The 20,395-nt window shown below is 37.5% G+C and overlaps 1 protein-coding gene across 3 annotated transcripts in view; it reads left to right on the top strand.

The window, feature by feature from the left end:
• Positions 1 to 20,395, top strand: part of FAM184A (family with sequence similarity 184 member A) — a 121,982-nt gene that overhangs the window by 40,034 nt on the left and 61,553 nt on the right. For all 3 annotated transcript variants that reach the window (XR_007462840.1, XM_049654257.1, XM_049654256.1), the window contains exons 2-6: positions 5,955 to 6,809; positions 7,469 to 7,604; positions 9,214 to 9,395; positions 12,524 to 12,721; positions 16,509 to 16,631. Coding sequence is in view for 2 of the 3 variants with exons in the window: in XM_049654257.1 (XP_049510214.1) it covers positions 5,955 to 6,809; positions 7,469 to 7,604; positions 9,214 to 9,395; positions 12,524 to 12,721; positions 16,509 to 16,631 (1,494 nt within the window). In the remaining variant the exon portion in view is untranslated. The remainder of the gene's footprint in view (positions 1 to 5,954; positions 6,810 to 7,468; positions 7,605 to 9,213; positions 9,396 to 12,523; positions 12,722 to 16,508; positions 16,632 to 20,395) is intronic.

Below are 20,395 nucleotides of genomic sequence, written 5' to 3'. Positions count from 1 at the left end.
AGGCCTGTCCTCAGTCTTTTTCACTCTTTCTAAGTAGTTTCTCCCTTCTGGATCCCATCCAGAGCAACAGCTACAATGCAAGTACCTCTGCAGTATGTTGCATGTCTACCTTTGTAGCTCTGGAACCCATTTTTCCCCTCACAGAATCCTGTGCTTTCCATTTCTGTGCCTTCTACTCTTAGCCCTCAGCTCACAATTCTCTCTCTGTACTTTATCCATAACATTTTGACTAAATGAAGAGATTCTGGTTGAGATAAAGTAAGCATTTCATTGAGAATAAGGGGAAACCCCTACATTACCACTGTCACTCCCATCCCTTGCAAAAACTCATTTTGTCTTTATTCTCCTTTGTGTAACTTATCAAAATTTTATTTGACTAATGGAGTAAATATTTGTTTAAGATTGGTCTCCACCAAGTTGCATGAGAATAGATACCATGTATATGCATCCAGCTCACAGTTGTGTTTACTCTGCCAGTTATAGACCTTGGCACATAGCAGGTGTGCAATATATTTTTGCTGAAGGGAAGAATAAATAAAGTAGGAATTGACCATTATAGATTTGCCAGTATGTTATCAAATTTTAACTAAGTAACTAGATTTTTAAACTTTTTCTCAAAATATGTGATCTTTTTCATAAGTAAAATTATTTCATAAGTAAAATTCTTTAAAATATTTAGTGTGATTTTTATAAATGTTTTATTGAGTGATTTTAAAGGAAACTTTCAGGGTGTCTGTTGGTAATTAATGAATGTTCCTTTAATTTTCTTTTTGAATTTTGATTGTTTTTTTCCTAAAATGAAGGCATTTTGAATATTCTTTTTTTAATATTGTTAGTGTTAATCTTTTAAAAGGGCTTAATGTTTTCTGACTGTAATAGTAACATACATTCATTATAGAAGGTTTAGAAATACTGAATATCCCCAGTTAAAATTTGGTTTCTTTCTTTCTTTCTTTTTTTCTTTCTTTCTTTCTTTCTTTTTTTTTTTTTGGTTTATTTCTTTATATACCTTCAGTATGTATCGCACACACATGCACACTTACATTTTTCTCTCTGTAAGATTGGATCTTGTTGATATAGTATTGTGTATTTGTCTTCTCTTACAAGATTTTTCTTATATTATGAAATATTCTCCTAAATGAGATGTGCTTTTTAGTGGTTTCATTATATTACATTGTATGAATTTAGCATCATTTATTCAATGATTCCCTTAGCAACTTTAATGTTGCTAAAACTGGTGGTATAATATGCAACAATTTAGCTTAACATATTTTAAGCTAATACACACATACTTTTCAATGAATGTACTTTATTGCTAATGAGCTAGATTTTAGTGGGAATATATTTTTATATTGCCAGTGTATTGTTTCAGTCTGCCAAAACAAAGTACTGTAGATCTTTCCACTGTATCTTCACATGGCTAAAAGAGAGTGAGGAAGCAAGCTCACTGATGTCTCTTATAGGCACTGATCCCATCATGAGGGCACCACCCTCATGATCTTGTCTAAACTTAATTATCTCCCGAAGGCCCCATCTTCAAATACCATTATATTGGCAGTTAGGGCTTCATTCAGTTAGATGAATTTTGTTGGGGGAAGGAGAGGGACACAATACAGTCTATAGCAGCCAACAACAAGAACTATTTCAGAGACTGTTGTTACCTAAGTAGCATTTTAAAGAGTAGATCTAGACTTATTCTCATTTTATTAGTGGGTAAGATTATTTGAAAATCTTCATAGAAAAAGTAAAAATTACTGACTATTCCTTTTTCACCCTGGAATATGTAGTTAAATCGTGCATTGTTGGCATAAGCTGGAGCTGCGAAATTACATGAAATTGTGGTAATAATTGTGCTCTCCCATTCTCTGAGTGCTTATAGTCCCAGAAAAACTGCAAATGGCTCTTAATGTCTTTAAAAATACTTTATGAAAAGAGATATTAGAGAGTTTCCTTTTCCCATGTGGAAAATAATAGCCAATTTTATGGGTGATTATGATCACTCACCAAAGTTTCTTTTAAAGTTATTCTCGGGCACCTGGGCGGCTCAGGTTAAATGCAGCCTCGGTTAGATGTCCGACTTTGGCTTAGGTCATGATCTCACAGTTTGTGAGTTTGAGCCCTGCGTCGGGCTCTGTGCTGACAGCTCAGAACCTAGAGCCTGCTTCAGATTCTGTGACTCCCTTTCTTTCTGCCCTTGTGGTGCTCTGTCCTCTGTCTCTCAAAAAAAAAAAAAAAAAAAAAAAAAAGAATAAACATTAAAGACAAATTTTAAAGCTATTCCCATTTTCTCCATAAATAAATGATACAATGAATAAAAAAAGATTTATCATTTCATAGTGCTTTATATTTTTTGAAAAATATTTATATAGTATCATTTTTTAAATGTCAATGATAGGTTGATCTTATAATAATGATGTCACTAGGATAGAATAAATATGATCTCTATTTAATATTGAGAAACTTGAAGAAATTGGAGAAATTAAGTTATTTTACATAGAATGAGAAATCCAGTTTGGATCAGTTCTGTTACTTCAAGTCATATTTTCTGTGTGTTCAAAGAACATAGAATATTTCTATTTCTTTGGTCTGAGAAAGAGTAATTAATCAGAGAAAGATACTTTAAAATGGTTACCTTTGTAATTATGTAGAATAGTGAACAGTCAGGGGATATCTTGTTAATGTCAAGTTGAAAATTCATATATAGCATTCTCATTTATAGTGGTGTATTTTAAATGGCTATTTAAAGACACTATTTGTTGTTGTTTTTTAAGATTTTAGAAACTTTATTTTAACATTGCTGTCTTGGAAGATACTATTATATGGCCAGTATAATATTTTCTTTCTTTTATATTTATACTTTCAGAATCAAATAATTGGTTTTCTTAATGTCTTAAGAAGCTGTAGTGGTAAGAACCCTGGACTATTTATTAGAGGGTAAACAAAGCTAGTGCAAATATTTTTTATTTTTGGCTGCCAACTTTGGCTGATGAGTTGTCAAGTGCGGAGCACCTGGGGGGCTCAGTCGGTCCAGAGTCTGACTTTGGCTCAGGTCATGATCTTACAGTTCATGAGTTTGAGCCCTGTGTGGGGCTCTGTGCTGACAGCTCGGAGCCTGGAGCCTGCTTCAGATTCTGTGTCCCCCCGACCCCGACCCCTGCTTGTGCTCTGTATCTCTCTGTCTTTCAAAAATGAATAAACATTTAAAAAAATTTTTTTTTAATTTTTTTTTTAATGTTTTATTTTTGAGACAGAGAGAGACAGAGCATGAATGGGGAGAGGGTCAGAGAGAGAGGGAGACACAGAATCAGAAGCAGGCTCCAGGTTCTGAGCTGTCAGCACAGAGCCCGACACGGGGCTCGAACTCACGGACCGCGAGATCGCGACCTGAGCCGAAGTCGGACACTTAACTGGCTGAGCCACCCAGGCGCCCCTAAAAAAATTTTTTTAAAAGATGACTTGTCAAGTGTACATCACAACAGGAGTCACTACTAAGGTCTCTTCCGTAATTACTCAACTTTGTTGTTGTAGTAGGAAAGCAGCTGTACACTACACATACACAAAGGGGCAGAGCAGTGCTCCAGTAAAACTATTTACAAAGACCAGCAGCAGCCATATTGGGCCTGCAGGCCATAGTTTGCTGACGTCTGGAATAGAATATCAAGTGAAATAGAGTTCCTCACCATATTTCCCTATTATTGGTCAGACATTTAGTTTTTCTTAAATTCTATTCTAATTTCACCTTTTAATCCATACTTTTGTATGTTACTGTGCTTTTATATCTTCAGCTACTTTTCTAGGCTCTCTAACATCCTAACCCAGCTTGCCAAAATTGTTGTCAAGACCCCCATTTTTAACCAGTTGAACATTTACTGATTTACAAGAATGAATAGTGGTAAGGAAATGAAGGTGCTGGATATAAAGAAAAGATAGACTCCCGTGAATTTGGGTGGTCTTGGAAGCCTTATTAAAGGATACAGGACTTGAGCTGATGCTTCAAAAACTGCAGGGAAATCAAGTATTAGAAAAAAGAGAAGAGTATTGTTGAGAAATTGTTGACAAGGGGAAGCTCACATCTTCCCATAGTGTTTCATCCCTTGTTATATGAAATCCCACCATGGAGTGGTCCTTTTCAAGATCATTTCCTGGGATAAAATGATGAAAAGTGTCACTTATTATTCTCTAAGGATTCCATCTCTTGTATCATTTCTCTTCCTTCCATGTGCTTAGTAAGATAGTTAGGGGATTTGTGCAGATTCCCTGGGAAGGTCTGAGACCTGTGGCCTACACCAGCTCTGCTCTAAGCATTCTACAAATGGACTTCTCTCCAGATAGTTGGCATTGTTTTCCCTTAGTGCCTCTTTCAGTCTTTTGTGGGCATCAACATGATGGGTAGGTAAGACCCTGGAGGAAGGTTGTAGGAGTCTACCAACTTTCTTGGGTTATAGGCTACCTTTAGGTTTAAATGTGTAAATGAAAGGAGTCCTCTATGGTGATCTTGTCTAGCTCATTAGGGACATAACCTGGGATTTGGAATTAGGGTTATTTAAAAAAGGAGAAACTGGAAGTGAGCATTTATTTCTGTTCTGTGCACATATTTCCCTTTGGCAGTAGCTAGCAGGTGAAGTAGCTGGCAAGACAAATGGAGTCCTGCCATCTCTCAATCTTTTCACCTTTGTTATGATTACATCTCTCAATAGTTAGAGCAGACCAAGTGAGTATATGAATGGGGGCCTGATTCTGGAAGACAAAGCCCTGTGTGGAGAGAGTGAAGCCCCTGCAGTGGGGTAAGCCTCCAATGTGTCTTCAGTGGGGTAAGCCTCCAGTGTGTCTTCTCCTTCCACAAGTACAGCTACAGGCCTAGCAGGTGACCACCTAGATTTAGCAATAGCATCTGGTGTCACCAGGATGTGTGAAGAGCCAGGTAGTTTGTTTCTGTTGCCTCAGGCTGTATGAACAAGTTCTCTACAAAAATTGCAACACGTTTGCATCTTAATTGCCTCTGACTTTTGGGGCTGGAATCCATTTCTAAAGCCAGAATAAGATCACATTGAAACGAGCAAAGCTCCAGGACACTGATTTTTTAGCTTCTGGATTTTTGGATTGGAGAGTGTTCATTTCTTTTTACTTCAGAAGAAAGTGGGTGAACCTGTAAGCCTTAAGTAATAGTCATGAATATTGTACTGTTTGGCCACAGTGGTATGATGGAGGGTATCAAAGAACATACAAGAATGGGAGCATCACTACAAAGGGAGTATGTTGTCATTTGTAATTAAGTTTGGGGAAATGTCAATGGAATCATTAAAATCCAAGGACTAAAATGAAAATAAAGACCTTTGCCCAGATACTCTGGCTCTAGAAACCTGGCTTGCCTGGATTCAGAGGGAAAATTAGGCAGTGAGTAAAACTATAGTGTTTAATATGTGAGCAGAAAAGTACTAACTGGATTTTGTAAGGAGACCTCTAGGAACTTGGAGAGAAGAGGATCAGCTTTAAAAACTGACCATAGGAGAATTAGAAGAGGAAATTTCTAAATTTAGAACGTACCGGACATTAAACAGATGAAAGAGCCTTTAAGAAGACTTAAGGCCTAGAACTTCCACTCATGCAAAGCACTAGAGTAAGGCAGATACTTTGAGGCTTTTCTGCTGATCCTCACCCCAAACTAGACTGGACCCTATGGAGAACTCCTTTCTTCTAGGCTTCCTTTGTCTCTTTTCTCCTCACTGTTTCATTTATAGTGGAATCTTCAGATGCAACTTTTCAGGTTGTGCTAAGGTAAAACTTTGCTACGTAAATCAGTCTATGAATCTAAAACAATGCATGAAGCTCAGTATTTAGTATTTACCATACCCAATTTTGTGTGTTGAAAAATATCAATCCAAATGGAAGAATTAACTTCCAGTAAGAACAGAACATGGTTTGCTCAATTCTTTCCCTTTTTTTAAATTATGCAGGTAATATATGCTTTAAATACTAAAAATGATGAGCATGAATCTGCAATTCAGGCCCTCAAAGATGCTCATGAAGAAGAAATCCAACAGATTCTTGCAGAAACAAGAGAAAAAATATTGCAATATAAAAGCAAAGTAACAGAGGAGTTAGACCTGAAGAGAAAGATTCAGGTTTTAGAAGCATCATTAGAAGACCACATAAAAATGAAGCAGCAGGCTTTGACAGAATTTGAAGCTTATAAGCACAGAGTTGAGGACATGCAACTTTGTGCAGAAGCCCAGCATGTCCAACGCATAGTAACCATGTCTAGAGAGGTTGAAGAGATCAGAAGGAAATTTGAGGAAAGATTACGGAGTTTTGGGCAACTCCAAGTACAGTTTGAAAAAGACAAACGGTTGGCATTGGAAGATTTGCGAACTGCTCATAGACGGGAAATCCAAGAGCTGTTGAAGTCCCAGCAGGATCACAGTGCCTCGGTCAGTAAAGGGCAGGAGAAGGCAGAGGAACTGCACAGGGTGGAGGTGGAGACATTAAACAAAACACTGGAGGAGCTAAGACTTGAACGGAAAAAGCTAATTGAGGATTATGAAGGCAAGTTGAATAAAGCTCAGTCCTTTTATGAGCACGAGCTTGATACTTTGAAAAGGTCACAGCTTTTTACAGCAGAAAGCCTCCAGGCTAGCAAAGAAAAGGAAGCTGATCTTAGAAAAGAATTTCAGGGACAAGAAGCAATTTTAAGAAAAACTATAGGAAAATTGAAGACAGAGTTACAGATGGTACAGGATGAAGCTGGAAGTCTTCGCGACAAATGCCAAAAGCTTCAGATAGCACTTGTTACAGCAGAGAACAATGTTCAGGTAAGTAAAGCCTCTCACTTTCAACCTATGGATACCCACTCTCTCTCCCTCCCCAGTTTTGTCTTTTTCTTTTCAATTAGACTACTTTAACTTTTTTTTTTCCATTTTGCTTTCTTCTGCTTTTCCTTTGTGAGAAAAATCAATAAAGGGGCAATTTTTACTACTCTGTAGTTATTATCTACTACTAGAATTTCAAATACTAAAGGCCCATAAAGATAACTTAAAACCTGATAAAGAAAGGTTTCTATTGAAATAACGTGTTGATATTTTTCACAAGTGACTTGGGAGAGTTAAAATATTGGGCTTTAGTTTTAATTATGTTTTCTCCTTTACCTTCATTAATAATGGTCTGCACAGTGATCAAAAATTTGTTTTCTAAACCTGAAAATAGGTATAGAAAATTTCGTAGCTGTTTTTAATATCTGTAGCATTTGAGTGGATTAAAAAAGGTTGAATAGCCTTTCATGATTGGGTCATATGATTTATGAAGGTAAGTTCTAAGTGCTATCAAAACAGATTTAAAACTAGGTATCATTAACTGCAACTTTTGAATATGAGAAAGTTGATGCTTGTAATTTAAGTGAATTGGCATCATTAGCTTAGCTAATTAGCTTCGCATCATTCTTGCATATTAGTAATGGCTATTTGATCATTCTTAGGTTCTTCAAAAACAGCTTGATGATGCCAAGGAGGGAGAGATGGACTTACTAAGCAAGCATAAGGAAGTGGAAAGTGAGCTAGCAGCGGCCAGAGAACGTTTACAACAACAGGCTTCAGACCTTGTCCTCAAAGCTAGTATGTGTGACCACAGTTCTTGGTGTATTCCTTAGCTAAAACCAACACTAAAATGTTTACTCAAGACAAAATTTGCCTTCTCTTCTCATACTTTAACATTATTTAGATTCTAAATATTTTAAAGGACTCTAATTTCTTTTTAATCGTAAGATAAGCAAATAATAACTTATTTTTAAGATATATATTTTTATACAAAAATTAAGAGCAGGTATTTTATCACCAATAAATCATTCACTAAAAGAACAAAGAAGCATTCTAAGAAGTTTTTTTGTTCTTTAAAAACATGTTTTAAAGTATTTAAATTAGTGGAACTATATGTGAATTATAGTGCCTCATTTCATTTGGCTTATTAATAAGGATCATTTACATACTAAAGCTGAGTTGCCTATCCTAATATGGCTAATGTTCTCATTTTATAACCTGTACTAGAGGAAGTGGGTGATTCATGTCAGTTCTGAAGTTACATTTTGCCCAAGTGTTTAGTGTGCCAGATGAAGCCATTTGAATTCTTTGAGAATGTCATTTGATTTGATTGGCTCATCTGTGAATTCCCAGATGACCTTTCTCCTAAGTAGTAGTTTTTCAACTTTAGTGTGTATGAAAATCACCCAAAGGGCTTGTGCAACCACAGATGCTGGGCTCCAGCCTCAGAGCTTCTGATTTAGCAGGTCTGAGATGATCTTCACTGCGGGCTCAAGTTCCCAGGTCTGCTGGTCCAGGGCACTTTGAGAACCACTGGCCTACCTAACACATGCTTTCTGAGACCTTTATCTCACACTCATTTTTCATCTCTCTGTCTCTCTTATTGCCCGTCCCCCTTTTTTGTTGTTGTCATTTATTTATTCTTTGATAACTTGCTGACTTAATCCCTTAATCCACCTTAGTTCTTTATCAGGTTTCTTGTCTAAAACAAATTCAGTTTCAACCAAACCACTGCCTTCCATATTTACTACCCGTGTACAAATTTCTTTCTCTTTAAAATTTTTTTTTAATGTTTATTAATTTTTGACAGAGAGAGGCAGAGCATGAGTGGGGGAGGGGCAGAGAGAGAGGGAGACACAGAATCCAAAGCAGGCTCCAGGCTCCAAGCTGTCAGCACAGAGCCTGATGCGGGCCTCGAACTCACAGACTGTGAGATCGTGACCTGAGCCGAAGTTGGATGCTCAACCGACTGAGCCACCAGGCGCCCCTAAATTTCTTTCTCTTTATGTGAAAATTTGAAAAAAGAGATTAGAAAAGAACAAATTGCTCATTTTGGCACTGTAGTGCCATCCTCTTTGTTTGACTCCCAAGGCTTTTTTTTACATGCATCTCTGAGAGTTGCTTCTACTTCAGCTTGTTTAGTGTGCAATCTTAAAAAAGGGTCCTGGGTACAGTGATGTAGTGATGTGAAAATAGACCTTTTCCTCGTTTAAATTATTCTACTTGGATAAGAAACATTCCCATGGTAAATATTTCCATTTTATACGGTGAACAAACCAAAGTACTGTTTGTACATGCAGACTATTTATTTCACTCCGGTATTAAGTACAATTGTGTCATTAAATATAAACTTTTACACTCAGTGCAACAAATTTTAAATTGCAGAGTTTTTCTTTTTGGGGTATAGGTCATATTGGAATGCTTCAAGCGACTCAGATGACCCAAGAGGTTACAATTAAAGATCTAGAATCAGAAAAATCAAGAACCAACGAGAGATTATCTCAGCTTGAAGAAGAAAGAGCTTTTTTGCAAAGCAAAACTCAGAGTCTGGATGAAGAGCAGAGGCAGCAGATTTTGGAACTAGAGAAGGTAAAAAGCAGTAGAGTTTGCCCCCCCCACCCGCTGTCCCACAACAAAGAAAGGAAAAGAAAAAAAGTTCGGTTTTCTCAGATTTGATTTAAAAAGTGTTTACTTCTACTTCACAGTAACAGTCAATTTTTATTTAATGTTTATGTATTTTGAGAAAGAGAGAGTGGGGGCGGTGCGTAGAGAGAGGGAGAGAGAAAATCCTAAGCAGCTCACATGGGGTTTGAACTCACAAAACTGTGAGATCATGACCTGAGCCAAAATCAAGAGTCAGATGCTTAACCAACTAAGCCACCCAGGAGCTCCAATAACAGTCCATTTCTTAATTCTAGTAAGTTTTTGTCTTTATTTTGAGGAAAAAGATATAAAGCTGGACTATCTATTGTACATGTATTCAAAATGTTTTTTTCAGATTTTTAAAAAATTTACATCCAAATTAGTTAGCATATAGTGCAACAATGATTTCAAGAGTAGATTCCTTAGTGCCCCTTACCCATTTAGCCCATCCCCCCTCCCACAACCCCTCTAGTAACCCTCAGTTTGTTCTCTGTATTTATGAGTCTCTTCTGTTTTGTCCCCCTCCCTGTTTTTATATTATTTTTGTTTCCCTTCCCTTATGTTCATCTGTTTTGTCTCTTAAAGTCCTCATATGAGTGAAGTCATATGATTTTTGTCTTTCTCTGACTAATTTCACTTAGCATAATACCCTCCAGTTCCATCGACGTCGCTGCAGATGGCAAGATTTCATTCTTTGTGATTGCCAAGTAATACTCCATTGTATCTGTATATACCATTTTTCTTTTTCCATTCATCCATCGATGGACATTTGGGCTCTTTCCATACTTTGGCTATTGTTGATAGTGCTGCTATAAACATGGGGGTGCATGTGTCCCTTTGAAACAGCACACCTGTATCCCTTGGATAAATGCCTAGTAGTGCAATTGCTGGGTCGTAGGGTAGTCCTATTTTTAGTTTTTTGAGGAACCTCCATACTGTTTTCCAGAGTGGCTGCACCAGCTGGCATTCCCATGTATTCAGAATATTATTAACAATTTATAATGTAAAAACTTAAGACATTTCAACGTATTTCAACCAGAAACTGTGAAACTCTTATTTCAGTGGAATGTACATTGTGGTTGATCATATGTTTTTGTACTGATGAAATGTATTATTGCCTATACACCTAGGAAATTTCGGTAAAACTTTTGGCAATCATTGAGCTCTGAAAATTCATATACCAACATATTGAATTTCTAGATTAAACAAATAAGACCTATCATTTGTAGAGTAATTGCTGAATATTTATTGCAGTTGTTCAGATATCAAATGGGAGTTTTGGAATCTTTCTTTCCCTCAACAACCAGGCATATTAAAAATAAGTCTGATCTCCTTGCCCTTTGCTCACCTCCCATTCACGCCTTACCTGAGTGCCATGTGGTTTCTCTTATGACGACTCCACAGAATGTGTGTTTGCCCCAGCCTCCGGGGACATCCTGGTTGCTGGACTTGATGAATCTCATCCAACAGTGTTACTTATTTCTCTCTGATTTACAACATCTCCCTTTTGGTATTTCACATTCTCCCACATTTTCCTCCTGCCTGCCCGGCCTTGCAGTCTTGTTTGTGAGCTTTCCTTCTGTCTGTTCCCTTACCATTTACGTTCCCCAGCATTTTCACCTCATTCTATATGCTTTTCCATTCTGGTAACATCAGCTGTCACTTAAGTGATCCCTCCCAAATCTGTTGGCCTAGGCCCCATCTTTTCCCTAAATTTGTGCCGTGTGTGTCTAACTCTCACAAGATATGTTGGTTTCTCACAAACATGTCAAATCAGCATGCCTAGAACTTTCTCCCCTCAGAAGTACTTTTTTTTTTCCCCATTCCTTTTTTCAACCAATAGCACTACTGTGTGTGTAGCTTGGTAAATTGGTCATTATTGATTACTGTTTCCTTAACCCTCTTACCTGTTATGGAGTCCTCTTGGCTTTTTGCTCCCTTAATATATTTTTATTCCATCATATCCCTTCATACCCTTTCGCGGATTCTGGGTTTAGGTTTAGATCATTGTTGCCTGGATTTCAGTTACAGCTTCCTCAGTGCTCTCCCTGCCTCAGCTCACTAGCCTACTGTCAACATGACTGTTGTTAAAAATATGTCAGTTACATAAATTGCAGTGATTTCTCATTCCTGTCAGAATAAAAGTCAGAGTCCTTAGCATAAAAGACCCTTTTTCATCATTTGATTCGTGCCCCCTGCTGAGCCCCATTCCTTACCACTGCCAGCCTCATATCTGCTGTTCCGTCCACACCGCTCAGCTACATGGTCTTCCTATCTTATCTGAACTTCATCACCTGGCTGGCTACTGCTCATTTTTCAAAATGCTGGAAATGGTTTTGAATGCAGGTTTTTGACACCAGATCTAGGTTTGAAATTTTCTCCTCTTTCATTTCCTGATGGACTTGTGAGAATTAAATGAGAACGTGTCATCAGCAGCCTAGATGTTTTCTCTTCTGGAAAGCCTTCCCTGATGTATGTATGTATGTATGTATGTCTCTCTCTCTGTCTCTCTCTGTCTCTCTCTGTCTCTCTCTCTCTCTCTCTCTCTCTCACACACACACACACACACACACACACACACACCCTTTCCCACCCCATCCAGGTTAGTCTCCTTTCCTGTATACTCTTACAATGTGTGATGTACACTCCTTTCATAGAATGTATAAAATTATATTTCCATTGTCTTTTGCCTTTTTCCAGACTGTGACTGCTTAAAAGGCATATAATTGGCACTCAGTGAAATTGTATTGAATATCATCTGAGTGGTAAATTGGTAAGCCATTTTGTGTACAGCTTTGACATACAGGAAGGCTTTCTGTCTTAAGCTCACAGATGTGCTAACTCACACTTGGTTCTGACCTAGCCTGTTTTATTACTTGTGTTAAAATTATTAATTTTGTCTGTGCTACCCTGTCATTTTCTGAGAACACCAATGATGTAATCTCATGTCCAAAGTCTAAATTCCATAGTACTCAGTTCATTCAAATGTATGTATTTATTGAGTATTCAGAATACTAATAGCAGTAATGAAAAAAGCAGGTGTAATTATTGATCTTTATTTGCTTTAATTTTAGAAAGTAAATGAAGCAAAGAAAACTCAGCAAGAATATTATGAGATGGAGCTAAAAAATCTGCAAAATAGATTGGAAGGAGAGGTTGCTCAATTAAATGAGGCTCATTCTAAGACTTTGGAAGAATTAGCTTGGAAGCACCACATGGCAATTGAAGCTGTCCACAGTAATGCAGTTAAGGATAAGAAAAAACTACAAGTGGTGAGTATAAATTCAAGGTAGCATTGCATCGTGAACTGGAAGGGTTTCTGTAATGATCCAGTATGACCCATATTGTAGAGTAATGGGTTACTTCATTCTGATGGCTGCTCTCTCATAATCTGTAAATCATGATTCAGAGAGTAATATACTTAAAAATTCTTGATATCTCCTGTGTGTAGATTGATAGGAGGCATTCCTACTTTGTATGAGCCATGGTAATACTCCCTTGATCTTGAGCTGTTTCTTCATGAGACACTGTCTTAAGTGTGCTCCTCGGGAAGCCTCAACTAGCTGAAGCACTTACGCTCCTGTAGATGTTTCCTTTCGCATAGTAGAAGAAACAAGGAGTCTGACAGATCTGGGATTTACACTGAGCTCTTTGTTTACTGGCTGCCTAAATTTGGGCCTCAAAAACCATGCCTGTCCTCGTGTGACAGATGAAGAGGAGATCCATCTTATAATGTTCCTGTGAAGGTTAAGTGAAATAAAATGTTAAGAACTCAGACATGTCCTAGCATATAGTGATAAATAAATGTTAGTTTTTAGTATTTCTTATAGTGTGCCAGGCACTGCAATAGTGTTTTCCATCTGTTTTTTTACTTCATTCCCGCCACACTCATAGGTTTAATTGCTGCACCCGCTTTACTGAAGAGGAGATAGAGGAAAGAGGTGAAACACTTGTTCAATCACATGCAGCTAGTAAGAATCAGTCAGGTCTTGAACTCAGGTTTCAGATGTCAAACTCTAAGGCACTTAACCACCACATAAAAGCATGTATTAATGATGATTGTTGTATGTTTTACATAATAGCTTTTTAGAGTTTATTAAGAGCTTTCTTGTATACTCCTCATTACTTAAGGCTTGAAGATTAATGTCATTTTTATTATACAGGTGGTGAAATAGTTTTAATAAACCTAAATAATGTATTCAGTGCCACCAACCTAGTATATAGAAGAAGCAGGATATGAATTGAGAGATTCACCTCTATGTTTCTTCCTTTTGTGACACAACTAGTTGGAAAAAATATTCAACACTTGAACTTAATTAAAAATTCAAATAAAACTTCCTGTTAAAATGTTATTTCTGTTCAAACCTGCTACTATATGTTTATGTAGCTGGAGACAAATCTTAATGACATGTCATTTCTCAAAATTGTGGTTGTTATTTTCTGTGTGCCAGCTCACTATTCCAGAACGAATTTGTACAGCTTTAATTACGTGGTGCATGTACATGCTTACTGACTCTGTATGTCTGTGTCAGTTGTTCAGGGATTTATAGTGAAGTATTCAGTGGTAACTGCTGCTTCAGTAAGCTCTTCCATAGCTATTTTTTGTTTTGTTTTTTCATCTCTACATCCCTTATTCACCTTAGCCTTCTCCCTTATTGTGATATTTAACCTGCAGGTGTTCTGCTTTTTGCCTCTCTTTACTCCTCTATATTAAGTTCTAAGTGCTAGAATCTAGGCATCTTTCATCAATATCATTTTTACCTCATTACTTCTCTCTTAATTATACCCTTGCCCACTGAATTTCAATTTCTGAGCCACCTAAAAATCTGCTTTAAGCTACTTACATTTCTTGCAATCTTTCTTTAAAATGTGGTTGCTATAAAACATATGACATGCATTTCCTGTGTGTGAACATAGTCAGAACTCATGATAGCTTTATCTATCCCCTTCCCTTTTCTCAAAATAACTCATCACTTGCTGTTTCATTCCTCTCTTGCCTAGCTAGCTCATGTCTGAGCCTCAGCTCAGACCAGCCTCCTTTTAGAATAGTCTTTCTCCAATGTCACATTATCTTTTATTATTTTTTTAATGTTTATTTATTTTTGAGAGACAGAGAGAGACAGAGTATGAGCAGGGAAGGGGCAGAGAGAGAGGAAGACACAGAATCTGAAGCAGGCTCCAGGCTCCATCTGAGCTGTCAGCACAGTCATCTGAGAGCCTGATGCGGGACATGAACTCACGAGCTGCGAGGTCATGATCTGAGCTGAAGTTGGCTGTTTAAGGACTAAGCCACTCAGGCGCCTCATGTCACATTGTCTTTTAAAGAACATTTACCTAAAGGTGACTTCTTCATTCCTTATTACTTAGTTATCAAAAAGGATTATATTTTTTTTCATAACTTGAGTTTACCCACCCCATTTGAAAGTGACTATATAGAGAATACATGCAGAAAAGAGTTACCATTGCAGGCCTGAAGCTGCTATCCTTAGAAAGGCACATGGTGCAAGGTTGGCCCTTGCTAGTATCTGGGAACTTGAATTTCGGGAGGGTTTCCACCATTCCCTGATAACAACAGCTCATATGCCTAAGGTGTTTATGCAAACAATATGGTTTCTGCTGAACGTCCGCTTTCCTTCATGAAGTCTGGGTGTTTGGCACATGGTAATCAAGTACCTATGTGATTAGCCCCGAATAAAAAACCTAGGCAATGAGTCTCTCATGAACTTTACTAGAAGACAACATTTCACATTATTGTCACAACTTGCTAGAGAGTCCTGTGTGAGAGGACTCTTGGAAGCTTGTACCTGGCTTCCTACAGGCTTCACGCCATATGCCTTTTTCCTTTGCTGAATGTGCTTAGTATCCTTTTACTATAAAGTAAATTATGACTGTGAGGACAACTATATTCTGAGTCCTGTGGGTAATCCCAGCAAATCATCAAACCCAGAGTTTGTTTTTGGAGCTCCACAGAACTGCATTTATTACTCTTCTCACCTTCCACTATAGAAATACTGAACTGCTTGTAACATACCAGGCTCTTTTGTACCTCCATGGTTTTTGCATGGGTTTCTTCTGCTGAACATGTTATATTTCCCCCTTGCTTCACCTCTGTTCCTAACTAGTACACTCCTTCAAACTCTACTTAGGAATTGCATTATCTGTGAAGGTTTCCTCACCAAGATAGAATTTACCAGTTCTCCATCCATGCACTCCTGTAGTCCCTATGGATATTTAATTTTAATCACATATTCTTTTTTTTTTTTTAATATTTTTAACGTTTATTTATTATAGAGAGACAGAGAGACACAGAGCATGAGCAGGGGAGGGCAGAGAGAGGGGAAGACACAGAACCTGAAGCAGGCTTCAGGCTCCAAGGTGTCAGCACAGAGCCCGATGCGGGGCTTGAACCCACAAACTGTAAGATCATGACCTGAGCCAAAGTCGGTCACCCAACTGACTGAGCCACCCAGGCGCCCCAATCACATATTCTTTAATTGCTTGTTACCTTGAACTTATTAAGGGCAGGCCCCATGTGTTAATACCTGTGTATCCCAAGTACACATCCCAAGTAGCATGCCAGATAGTAGGTGTTCTTCAGTAAGTATCAGTTTTACTGGCATTGTTTCTTTAGATGCCTTAATTTTGTACTTGGTAACTCTTGACTATGTTCTCGTGTTCCAGAAATGTTACTGGATTTTGGCTCTTTTTATATAAATATAAAAAATTCTGTATTCAAGAGATAGTTAGAATTTTTATTTATCTCCCCACATATAGCATACATTCCTCTTACTGACTCAGCTTGATCTAGACAAGTCAAATATTCTTATCATTTAAAAAAAATAATTATTTAACCACATCATAAGTGATTCAGAATGACAGAATCTAATCCCTTAGGATTAGTTAGGTTGACTAATAACTCCAATATTATTAATTAACAATAAGGCTAATTTGAAGAGCAAAATATCAAAATATAAAACAGAATAGTAGTCTTTTTCTTGAGGTCTTTGAGGTATATGATGTTTGCAATTTTGTTAATGGTTAAAAATGTCTCTTCCTAAGGAATTAGAGGAACAGTATAAAAAGGAGAAACTAAACCTGGAAGAGGATAAAAGTCAACTTCAACGAGAGCTGGAGAACTTGAAGGAAGAGCTGGAAGACAAGCTGAATACAGCCAATCAAGAGGCAAGAATTCTTTAGCCTTATCACCTGTGTTATGTTTTATCCATAACATCCTTATTTGGTAATGTTGTACCAGAGATGGTAAAATATCTAGAGTAAAAATAATCACTTTGCTTCATGCTGAATTTTTCATAATACATTGGTTATATCTTACCAGGTAAAAATTTACTACCCAAAACATTAGACCCAGGTGCTTTTGTGGGGAAAAGCAAAACAAAGGATAATGTCACCATATGAAAGATAATTGAAAAGGTTTATACACCCTTTTGTAAAACACAGACTTAGTATTCTCTACACTGTATCTCCATTTTAAAAAGAGAGATTTTATAACATCTGGAGAGTGACATCTAAAATAATTTTTAAATGCTATAAGAAAATAGTATTCTTTAGCTTAGAAAAGGCTAAGAGTATAAAAAGAATGTGAATTCACAAATTCTGTTGTGAATAAAATAAATGTAAAGACAATTTAAAAATTCTAATATTGTTTGTTCTTTTCCTTTCTCTCTGTAGCCCAGGTTCACCTGTACCCTAGAATAGCCACATCTGTTGTCTTTTTTTTCCCTTCCATTCCAGTTCATCCTTCATGTGTGTGGACAGTCTTGTCTTGCAGAGTGCTCTTCCTAAGACAAGTTCTTGTCTTGACATTTCTCATCTTGTCAGCTGTTCCTGCCTCAATAGCGTCATCTCTCCCAAGATTGTCTAAGTCCTGCTTTCTCATCACTCAGCTGCTGCTCACAGAAACCATGCCAACACAGGAGTGCCCCTGGGCATGCTAATCATTTGCACCCAGTCTTCTTTACTTATCTTTAAACATTTATTCAGAGAAGGCACCAATCACTGTGTTTGGGAATGATAGAATTAAGACTGTTGCAGGTTTCCCCTGCTTATCTGTCGGTAGAGTGTCCTCAGAAACCTTTTGTAAGCTGAAATGGTGTAAGGTGAATAAGCAGTTATGATTAATTTATATGGAAAATTGAGCATTCCAAGACCCCAAAATTAACCTCTCTTAGGCTTTTCTGATACCTTAGGACCCATCTTGCTAACAGATACACACAAAAAATATCCAGCAACTGCACAGATGCTCACAGACACAGTTCAAAGCTATGGTAGTGTGATACTGAAATGCTGAGTGCAGTTCCGAAGGAAGGAACTAGGTGGGGCCCTCTCACTTCCTGGGGTGCGTGCTGTTTCTGTGAGGGTTCACTGCAAAACAGATGCTGAATGCTATTTTATTTTTTGCCTTTTTTTTTTGTAAAAGTGAAAATCTCTCCAGATTATTTCTGTTAGCAAAAATAGGTACTACTGTAGGTATTTTGTGAAAGTGAAGTAGCATAAAATGAACTTTCAAAAAGCAGGTGTTTTAGCTATATTAGATTAGGTCAGCCTCTCTTCTCTTGTCCAAGATAATTCACTGCTGCTCCATATTTGCATACTTCTCTTGGCAGGATATGATCCTTGCAGTTATGGTGTCCTGCTCTCATTAGAAGGCAGTTTAGTGACCATCTGTGTTTCTCATTAAGCTCCCCCAGGGTCTCCTCTCAGTTGCAAATGGTTTAAGCATTCCTGCAGTCTACACACTGTAATCTCACTGAGAAGAGCTATAATAAACATGTAATTGATTTTCCTTTTAGATACTTTCTCAATTATGCTTTAGTACCCTGGTAATGTTTTGGTACCATATTAGAATATGCCCCAAGAGGAAAGAATTGAAAATGGTGGAGCAGCATGGAGACCCTCAGCTCATCTCATCCCTGAAACACAGGTAGATCAGCACCAAACCATTTTGCACACCTAGGAAATTGATATGAGGATTAACAGAATGATATGCATAACTTGAGCCACAGAACTCAGCAGGAATTCACCCCAAAAGAGAAAACAGGAAGAAATGACAGGCAGGGGCTTAATCAACACAGATCTAAGCAAGATGTCTGAACTAGAATTTAGAATCACTATAGTAAGAACACTAGCTGCGGTCGAAAAAAGCATAGAATCCCCTTCTCTGGAGATAAAAGAAGTAAAATCTAGTCAGGATGAAATTAAAAATGCCATAATTGAGATGCAATCTTGAATGGATACCACGGCAGCAAGGATGGATGAAACAAAGCAACAAATCAGTGATATAGAAGACACAATTATGGAGAATAACGAAGCAGAAAAAAGAGGAAAACAAAGGTGAAAAAACATGATAAAAGACTTAGAGAACTCAGGGTCTTATTAAAAAGGAATAACACCGAAATCATAGGAGGCCAAGAAGATGAACAGAGAAAAAGGGGGCAGATGGTTTATGTGAGCAAATGATAGTGGAAAACTTTCCTACTCTGAGGAAGGACACAGACATCAAAATCCAAGAAGCACAGAGAACTCCCATTAGATTCAACAAAAACCAAACATCACCAAGGCATATCATAGTCAAATTCACAAAATACACAGACAAGGAGGGGGCACCTGGGTGGCTCATTGGTTAAGCGTCTGACTTTGGCTCAGGTCATGATCTCACAGTTTGTGAGTTCAAGCCCCGTGTAGGGCTCTGTGGCTCGGAGCCTAGAGCCTGCTTCAGATTCTGTCTCTGTCTCTCTCTGCCCCTTCCCTGCTTGCACACACGCTGTCTCTCAAAAATAAATAAATAATAAATAAAATACACAGACAAGGAAAGAATTATGAAAGTAGCAAGGGGAAAGAAGTCCTTAACCTATAAGGGAAGGCAGATCCGGTTTGCAGTAGACCTATCCACAAAAAGTTGGCAGGCCAGAAAGGAGTGGCAGGATATATTCAACGTGCTGAATTAGGAAAATATGCAGCCAAGAATTCTTTATCCAGCAAGCCTGTCATTTGAAATAGAAGGAGAAATAGTTTCTCAGACAAACAAAAACTAAAGGAGTTCGTGGCCTCTAAACTAGCCCTGCAGGAAATTTTAAGGTGGACTCTTTGGGGAAAAGATGAAACAAAACCATGAAGACCAAAAGCAACAAAGACTAGAAAGGACCAGAGAACATTACCAGAAACATCAAGTCTACAGGCACCACAATGGCACTAAATTCATATCTTTCAGTACTCACTCTAAATGTCTATAGACTGATTGCTCCAATCAAAAGACATAGGGTATCAGAATGAATAAGAAAACAAAACCGATCTATATCTGCTTACAAGAGACTCATTTTAGACCGAAAACACCTGCAGATTGAAAGTAAGGGGATGGAGAACCATCCATCATGCCAGTGGTCATCAAAAGAAAGCTTGAATAGCCATGCTCATATTAGACAAACTAGATTTAAAATAAAAACTGTAACAATAAATGAAGAAGGGCATTATATCATAATTAAGGGGTCTATCCACCAAGAAGATCTAACAATTGTAAATATTTATGTCCCAATGTGGAAGAACCCAAATATATAAATCACATTTATATATTTACATTATATATAAACTTACATATGTTTTATTATAATTGTGTGATTAACACAAACATAAAGAAACTCACTGATAATAATACCATAATAGAGGACCTTAACACCCCACTTACAATAATGGACAGATCATCTAAGTAGAAAATCAACAGGAAACAAAGGCTTTGAATGACACACTGGACTGGATTGACTTAACAGATATATTCAAACCATTTCATCCTAAAGCAGCATATACACATTCTTCTTGAGTGCACATGGAACATTCTCCAAAATAGATCACATACTGGGACACAAATCAAGCCTTAACAAGTACAAAAAGATCGAGATCATACCTTGCATATTTTCAGACAACACTATGAAACT

This window comes from Panthera uncia (assembly GCF_023721935.1).
Source record: "Panthera uncia isolate 11264 chromosome B2 unlocalized genomic scaffold, Puncia_PCG_1.0 HiC_scaffold_24, whole genome shotgun sequence".
NCBI lineage: Eukaryota > Metazoa > Chordata > Mammalia > Carnivora > Felidae > Panthera > Panthera uncia.
Note: the sequence above shows the minus strand (reverse complement) of the source record. Positions and strands in the feature narration are given on the sequence as shown.